Source organism: Dendroctonus ponderosae, unplaced genomic scaffold, assembly GCF_020466585.1.
Source record: "Dendroctonus ponderosae isolate FM_Combo_2020 unplaced genomic scaffold, Dpon_F_20191213v2 Dpon_F_20191213_8, whole genome shotgun sequence".
Classification (NCBI taxonomy): domain Eukaryota; kingdom Metazoa; phylum Arthropoda; class Insecta; order Coleoptera; family Curculionidae; genus Dendroctonus; species Dendroctonus ponderosae.
Window position 1 is genome coordinate 7,339,584 of NW_026019016.1, and position 7,242 is coordinate 7,346,825.

The 7,242-nt window shown below is 36.1% G+C and overlaps 1 protein-coding gene across 2 annotated transcripts; it reads left to right on the top strand.

The window, feature by feature from the left end:
* The first annotated feature begins 2,696 nt into the window (after positions 1 to 2,696).
* On the top strand, positions 2,697 to 6,972 carry LOC109534535 (keratin-associated protein 16-1). 2 transcript variants are annotated; one of them, XM_019900267.2, is made up of 5 exons: positions 2,697 to 3,008; positions 3,084 to 3,205; positions 4,067 to 4,345; positions 5,681 to 5,911; positions 5,974 to 6,972. In XM_019900267.2, the coding sequence occupies exons 1-5, from the start codon at positions 2,875 to 2,877 to the stop codon at positions 6,342 to 6,344; spliced, it is 1,137 nt and encodes a 378-aa protein (XP_019755826.2). In that variant the 5' UTR covers positions 2,697 to 2,874; the 3' UTR covers positions 6,345 to 6,972. The 2 variants fall into 2 exon arrangements, with proteins under 2 accessions (XP_019755826.2, XP_019755825.2); XM_019900266.2 differs by having other exon boundaries at positions 2,698 to 3,205.
* Positions 6,973 to 7,242: the final 270 nt, after the last annotated feature.

The window sequence follows — 7,242 nt, forward strand, 5'->3', positions numbered from 1 at the left end:
CACAAAACAGGTTTGCCAGCCAAATATGAACATCTCCAGATCTCGAGCGGAATAAATTTTTTCTATATAGGATAGAGATTTTTCATGATAAAGTAAATGCTCTCAGATCTTTGTTTGATTTTTATGAAATTTTGAGTCTTTTAGCTGGATATGTTGCGTAGAGCCATTGTAAAGCTGCGTCCTCACAGCCTCGACACTGTCGATCGACTTTATTGAGGTATACAAACTAAAACAAATCTATGGGATTCTAAGACCAAAAACTGTAAGTACAGAGACTTGAGGCACGATGGATTTCCCTTATGGAAATTGCTAAAGAATTTAACGTCGAGAAGCAAGCGATAGAACAAAAAATTTGAAATATTCAAGCTCAACTTGCAAGAAAAGTAAAAAAAAGGACAGCAAGAAATCTGGCTCTGATACGGAGGATGTGTATAAAGGTAAATTAATATTACGTCATCTTGGTCAGATATGTTGATTTCGATTGATGATCAACAATGTCGATCGATAGTGTCGACTCGGTGAGGACGCAGCCTTAGATCCACATTGAATGCTCAGACGGAATACGAAACTTGTTTTTCACTCCAGCTCTCGATTTAGCATTGAAACAGTGCAAAAGTAATCTAAATAGAAGATCCACACTCAATCTACATGCCTCATTAAGAGCGGTTGAAGCAGTCGCTTTATTTTTGCACGAGTTCCCCGATCAGCTTTTTGCCGAATTTTTTTGGAGCTTCAATGGCAGAAGAGCGCTTAACTGGCCTGCTCTTCTCCACGTTTATAAAACCATACCGATTGACGTGGAGGAAGCCATAGCTCGTTTCGTGAGAAGACAATTGATTTTTTATTTGATTAAAATTGCTACGACATATTAATTATTAACACAACATATTTTTAATTACATTAATTATTGTAATTTAATTGAAGCATGGCTTGACTTTAATTGAAGCATGTCTTGACTCTTGAAGAGGACTGCTACATGACCCCCCTGTCTTAAAAGCAGCTGGATCCTGTAGATCTAGAGCAACTGTTATCTCAGCTATTTTCCTGTAATATTTGCGCGCGCTGTATATATTTCCGGTCATGACGGGCGGCGCCGATAAATTTCCGGGGAGGTGCACGCCATCGCCTACTTTGTGAACCGTAGTCCCTCCTTTCCATTGTTTTAAACAATATCAAACCACCAGTCACACCGTAAGTTTTGATATCGGGCTCCACCAAACGTGACATGCCATTATAAACTTCCTGTATAATATATTTTATAAACTATAGCAATTCGTACTAGACGAATAACTAATGGAAATTAATTTGTTTCACGTCTTACGAGAGGGTGTAATTGTGTGAAATATATGTTTTTTGTATTGGTTGCATGCTTGTACAGGCGCGCTTTTCTGTATGAAAACACTAGATTATTTTCTAGACTAAGTTAGCTGAAAATCAACGATAAGGTGAAATATTTGTAAGATCGTAGATTTTCGTAAGAACGTAGTTCTATCGTAGATTTTGCCTGAAGAAAAATTGGTATAATGTAAGTAAAAACCGCCTATAAGCAAAATTGCTCCTCACAATACCATTTTAACAGCTGTATTATTTAGTCCGTCAACTGTACTAACACGTATGTATATTTTCAAATCCGAGTCATAGTACTCAATTTAAGCTTTATAATAAACACAAAAATCAACGAAACCTGAACACAATTCAAAATATCTATCGTTTGTGTGTTGTTCATTTTTATATTCAGTGCCAGAATTGAACATTAGTTACGTTACTGTTTCGCTTTCAAAAATTGAAACATTGTGTTTCAATTTATTACTCTTATTATTATCCAGGGAGTTTCCTAAGCTTAAATATAATTAATTAAAATATCATGGTTGCCGAGAGATTTACATTCTTTTGAAAATCGGCGAAAATTGACATCACTTGATATTTCGTACTATTGCTCTTATGTAACGTTACACAGAAAATATGTCTTTTGCATTTTAATTTGGGTAAGGATCGCAGTTCAAAAGCTCGGCAAAAGTTTGGCTTTATTCCTTATCGATATCCATTCTATTATTTATCTTTTGATGCTTACGGTAGCACAGGATCGATACCTATTTGGATGTCCTTAAGCACAAAGAGTAGCACCATTCTTTTGGGGACTTTTTCGCAAAGTGCTCTGTATTTAAGGAAAGCTTTATTTTAATACAATTGTAAATTGACAAATAATTTTCTGTTTACATATATGATTTTAATAAATTTTGAATTTGAATTTGAATTTGAAATAACCAATGGTGAAAGACCGCAATATTTCCCAACAACCCTGTGAAGAATAATCTCCTGAACCAACTTGCATTCATGCTTTAATGTGTTGTTCGAATCCATATTTCAACATATTTATTTTAATCTGAATAATTCTGACTATTGCGTATAGTCAAAAATCAAAGCATGCTACGTAGGCCAATTATTAAAAGCGAATAAAAATTGTAATAAAACTTTCTTCGGAATTAAGAAAATGTATTCATTTGTAATATGAAATAAAACACGAATTTATTTAACGTTTAAAGAATTTAATTTAAAATAAAAAGGACTCGTTGACATCAGCTGAAAAGTAGCCCTCACCAATAATGAATATTTTCCAGCTTCTAGATAGTTAGTGATTCATATATTCAAACTCTTTTAAAGGTATCAACTGGTATTAATAGAAGATGCCATAATTAGTTACCATGCCATCCAGAAATAGTTGAAATAAATATTTCAGTGTCAAAATTTCCGTTGAACTTTTTCGCACTTTGGCGACCGAACTATCGAAATTCAAGTCGTATATCATTAATAAATTTGCAAATGTAAATTTGCAAAACCCATCAAAATTATTGTGTGAAAGAATCGCGAAAAATCATGGCGTTTGTGTGCCCCGAGAAAAGCCAGAAACGAAAGGAGCTGCTCAACGAGCTGAAATGTCTGATGGAACAAGTGGGCGGCGGGGACAATGGATGTTGCCCCCCAAAGTGTGGCCCTGCCCCTTGCTGCCCGTCAGTAAACAGTTGCCTCGGACCAGTTATCGAAATTTATGACCCGTTACCGAAACCTTGTTTGCCTATTTGCAGCCCTATGTGCCCACCTTGCTGTTCTCCAGCGTGTGGTCCCTCTTGTCCACCTCCGGGATGTTGCCCGCCTCCAGGCTGTTGCCCACCTTCTGGAGGCTGCTGTCCACCTACGTGCACCCCCGGTAAGTAATTTATTTACAAAATTACAACAGAATTAGAATTGGGAAGTTATTCTTTGTCTGTGTTTTTTTTTTAACTTATATGCACATTTCTTTCCTTATTTTCTTTGTTAATCAATTCAAACTGTTCTGTTATTTATTTCAATTAGGTATATCCATTTAACGTTATTTAATTCGATGCCATTTTTTGGTCTTATTTTGTACACAGTTGACGAATTTTATTATAATCTCGACTTACTTTCACACAAAAGTGGTGATTGACAAATTTCAATTAGTTCATTTTCATTTTGCCTGGGAACGAAAGCTTTTTGTCAGTTTAAGAAACTGCATCAGTTTTTCAGAACCGACTTTCTAATGCCAGTATTATCCTACGGACTTTTTGCCGGTCGAGAAAGAACTCGGGATCAAAAATCGAGAAATCGGGCTGCGATCAATAAATCGTTCGATTTGTTGCGGCCTTAGAGCGAGCATTGTTGCGGAATGTAAACATTTTCTGGACACTTTTTGAAAAAAATTGAGCTGCAAAAAATTTTACTGCAACGTATAATAAGCGGAATCTAAATTTAACAGCAAAATATTCCGTCGGACCGAGGAGGTTAATAAAACTTAGTTCAGGTCGTCTTTTTTGAGCCGATGAATGTCGCACAACTCTTTTCATTTTGTGCTACAAAAATTATAGCTATTTTCTCTAATCATTAGGTATTTTTTATAACAATTTCTGATCTCCGTTATGTGTTATATCTAATATTAAGGGTAATATAAGGCGTAAAAATTATGAAAACGGTATTTGAGCAAAAATCCGTCGAATTTAATAAAATTTCAAAACATATAAATTAGTTTTCTTAAAAAACAACTTACTTTCAGGAACATGTCCGCCTCCAAACGCCTCAGTCCCAATTTGTCCTCCTCCACCTCAGCCCATCTGCGTTCCTCCCATTCTTCCAGTCTGCACTCCGGTGCCACCTCCCTGTGTTCCTATATGCAATCCAAACCCTGAAGAACAGCCTTGTGTTCCATGCAATCCTCCCCAAATGATGGTATGTTATAGGAGGCCGAAAGCGCAAGCGAAAGAACCAAGAAGCAAAAGCAGAGAGCTCAGAGCAAGCATTTTACATGTTGGCTGCGACTGCGAGAAACACAATGGTAAAGCTTCCTTACTTACCTATTGGTTAATGATGTTTTTATGTTTGATGCATATTTTTGTAATGCTGTTTTATATGTCGTCACGATGCTTCGTTTCGCTCACTTCGTCCTTGTATTTTCTACTTGCATGCGCTCATCATGTTTGGGTCATGCCAATTGTCTTTAGGTTTATATACTTTCTATTCGACGAAACCAGACCTATTCCATTTATTTTACCATTTCTTTTACAGTTCATCTTACCGTTCGTATAAAATATATTTTTTTGGTTCCAAAAAAAGTTTTTGGACAGTATGAAGAGAACATAATTTTTTATTGCAAATCCACACTCAGCTAAATTTTTAAATCATTTCGCTATTCGATGGGTTCCGGTCCCATATTTATGCATATTTCGCTTACTTTACTTAGGAACCTACTACGTCAGACGAGTTTAGTTTATAGTTTTTTAATTTTACTTTAGTTAAACAATTATTATGACATAAAAAATAATAATTTTTAAAGACTTCAATGAGTTTAAAGTAGTTCTTAACGTGCCTAAGTAAATAATGCTTAATGCTTGCTAAGTTTTGTTTTATTGTAAATTTGAGAAAAATGTTTCTTTTATTTAGAGATCCAATTTGAGTTAACGTTATAGTTCTAAAAATTAGTAAAGGTTTCAATGTGAAATATCTTGAAAACTGTGAGAGATATTGACTTGAACTAACACATTTTTGGTGTAGGAAATATTAGGCAACAAAAAAGCGATATTTTAAAATCCAAAAAGATGCTGCATGAAATTATAATGGCTCCAGACTGCACTGCAGCTCTGGAAACTACAAGCTAAGTAATAGGAAAGTCTAAGATGAGGACTAAAGACTGAGGATAAAGACTATCCTGTACAATATGGTTCTCACGCAATTAGATTGACTTTCCGTATGCAAAATTTTAAATCATTAAAACAGCAAAATTGATCCAGTTTAACCAGATAAAAATGATTTGCGATTAAAAACCAATAAAAATTAAGAACTGTATTGTAGAAATGAAGACAAGACTATTTAGTGCTGCCACTAGAAAACCAGAACAGCTTGTACATGTGTGAATAGTTTCCAAAACTGGTGACCGAAAATCATAAAATGTACATAAAATGCTACAACTGTATCAATTATTTTGAGATTTTTTGCTTTAGCTTTTTTACTTTACTTTAGCTTCGAATCGGCATTTGAAGGGAGTCAATAATGTACCTAACAGTATTCAAAATATTACCAGCACACATTACTTATACTCTGGACAGTATAAGTAATATAAAATTATTAACAATTATTTATTTCTGGAAAATGTCCTTTATATATATCTATATAGGTTTGCAAGATGACTGTCCACGATCAGAATGCCATGGATCACCTGAATGTTTAACCCAACCCGACCCTACATGTGGACCGTCTGAGTTTGCCGACTGCAAACACCTGGGAAAAAAAGGCTACGATCCCAGAAAGAAGGACTTGGAACAATATCAGTGTTATCCCGCATTTGTGCGTTTACCATCATGCGCCCCATGCGGCGGTGGAAATGGAGGAAACGGTGGTGGCTCAAGTAATTACTGGATGTCTGAGAATCATACCTTGCAGGTAGTTGAGGGCTTTTTTAAATTACAGGTAGTTGTCCTCCGCCCTGTGGTCCTTGTGGACCTTGTGGTCCTTGTGGACCATGTGGGCCTTGTGGGCCTTGTGGTCCTTGTGGTCCCTGTGGTCCCTGTGGGCCTTGCGGTCCTTGTGGTCCGTGTGGACCCTGTTGTCCTCCACCTTGCGTACCTCTAATAGCGCAAGCTCCTTGTCCTCCACCAGTATTGCCAACTCCACCTCCATGCGTTCCAGTAGGTCGTGTGGTACCAGTATGTCCAGCTGTACCGATGCCCATTCCCTGTCCGCCTCCCGTTGTTTGTTGTCCCCCAACCAATCAGCCACAATGTTGTCCTTGTCCTCCACCATCATGCTATCCTGCTCCATGTTGTCCATGTCCTTGCTAAAGTACGTTGTTCTGTACGGATACGGTGTGCCACAAATTCGATCCGCACCATAACTGCGGAGCAACTGAGCAAAACGCATTAAATCGAAATATATCACTTTGAGTTATCACCGAAAAAGCAATTAAATTAATTTAAATTTAATAAAATTATTGTTTAGGCTTCAGGTATGTATTAATGCTTTTATTCTGGTTGTATTTATATTTTTTAACTTAACTTCAGAGGCCTGAATGTTTAAAGTTCTTTCCATAGGGTTTATCTCAGTTTGCTTAACCAAAGTGTGGATTTATAGATATTTGTTCGATATAAATTAGTTCTACTTAGCCTTTGTGAGGATCTATTTTATTGGCAATTAAACTAAATGTATATCAGACATTTCAACTAATAGAATACGACCCGCCAGTATACCAAAGACACTTTTTTGTGTAATATAATATTTAACTTAAATCTGCAGGCCAATATCTTACCTTCTTCGAAAGCAAATTTTATTTGATTAAATAATGGATTTACGCTAGTCCGTCTGGTCATAAATTGAATTTAATAAATTTTTGCTTGATGGATGAAACTATGGATATGATTGATTGAATCACCGATTGACATGTCGATATGCGATTTAAAGACTTTGCCCCAAGAGAATAACTCACATTGTAGGTTGAGCAAAGGAAAGCACTTTATACAATTTACTTTAAAATATTATGATAAGCTGGATTGATAGCTTTTGGCTCAGTTGCTCTTCAAATAAATCAGATTCCATAAGGGAGGGACAGTCGTTTATGACTCGGTCTATTATGAACTTGTAGCAGCACTAATGGTGATCTTAATTAACCCAATCAAATCAATTGCCGTCCTTAAAATGGCAATTCTTTATTTTTATTTTTTGTCAAAGATGTGGAATGTGATA

Coding starts and splice junctions, on each gene's coding strand:
- LOC109534535 (XM_019900266.2), top strand. CDS start 2,875: ATGGCGTTTGTGTGCCCCGAGAAAAGCCAGAAACGAAAGGAGCTGCTC. Junction 4,346..5,680: donor CGACTGCGAGAAACACAATG/GTAAAGCTTCCT, acceptor ATATCTATATAG/GTTTGCAAGATGACTGTCCA. Junction 5,912..5,973: donor AGGAAACGGTGGTGGCTCAA/GTAATTACTGGA, acceptor TTTAAATTACAG/GTAGTTGTCCTCCGCCCTGT.